Source organism: Cystoisospora suis (assembly GCF_002600585.1).
Source record: "Cystoisospora suis strain Wien I chromosome Unknown contig_10075, whole genome shotgun sequence".
Classification (NCBI taxonomy): Eukaryota; Apicomplexa; class Conoidasida; order Eucoccidiorida; family Sarcocystidae; genus Cystoisospora; species Cystoisospora suis.
Window position 1 is genome coordinate 3152 of NW_027162849.1, and position 574 is coordinate 3725.

Genomic DNA, 574 nt, shown 5'->3' on the forward strand with positions numbered 1-574 from the left:
TATGTAAGTATCTATGTATGTATATACACGGATCATACACGCACAACAGAACAGAAAAGGAAATCTTGGTGTATGTACACCCGACATACCTTTGAGCAGGCGCGACGAAGAAAGAGAGGAAGAGCTCCTTCACCCGTCTGCGGATCAGCTCTGAAGGAAAGGCAAAAATCACAAAGACCGACGACTCGGGTGAAGAAAGCTGCAGTGTACGTACACCGCAAGATATCCAATCTGTACATACACCGACATGGTCATCATAATGGAGCTCCCTCCATAACTCGATCACCCAGAGAAAAAACACACGTATATACAGACACACATATATGTATACATACCTAGCCTATCTATATCTATCTATCTATCTCCATGTTTAGAGAGCTGAGAACGTCTCCCGGTGGAGTAATATGAGAGGAGGGGGTATCTTACAGATCGTAATCTCCTATGAGCGTGAGAGCGAAAGCTAAGCCTGTGTAATCGAAGGGAGTACATCCAATCTCATCATGTAAAGGCGTCAGTTGTTTTTCTCTACGAAAACGGAGAGGTGTAGCATGCGTGTCTTCTTCTTCTTCTTCTT

The 574-nt window shown here is 44.1% G+C and overlaps 1 protein-coding gene across 1 annotated transcript in view; it reads right to left on the reverse strand.

The window, feature by feature from the left end:
- CSUI_011198 (uncharacterized protein) overlaps positions 1-563 on the reverse strand; it is a gene marked incomplete at its 5' end in the record, with an annotated part of 3586 nt that extends 3023 nt beyond the window's left edge. Inside the window, 2 exons of the mRNA XM_068071299.1 lie at positions 90-150; positions 427-563. Coding sequence (XP_067916725.1) covers positions 90-150; positions 427-563 — 198 coding nt within the window. The remainder of the gene's footprint in view (positions 1-89; positions 151-426) is intronic.
- Positions 564-574: the final 11 nt, after the last annotated feature.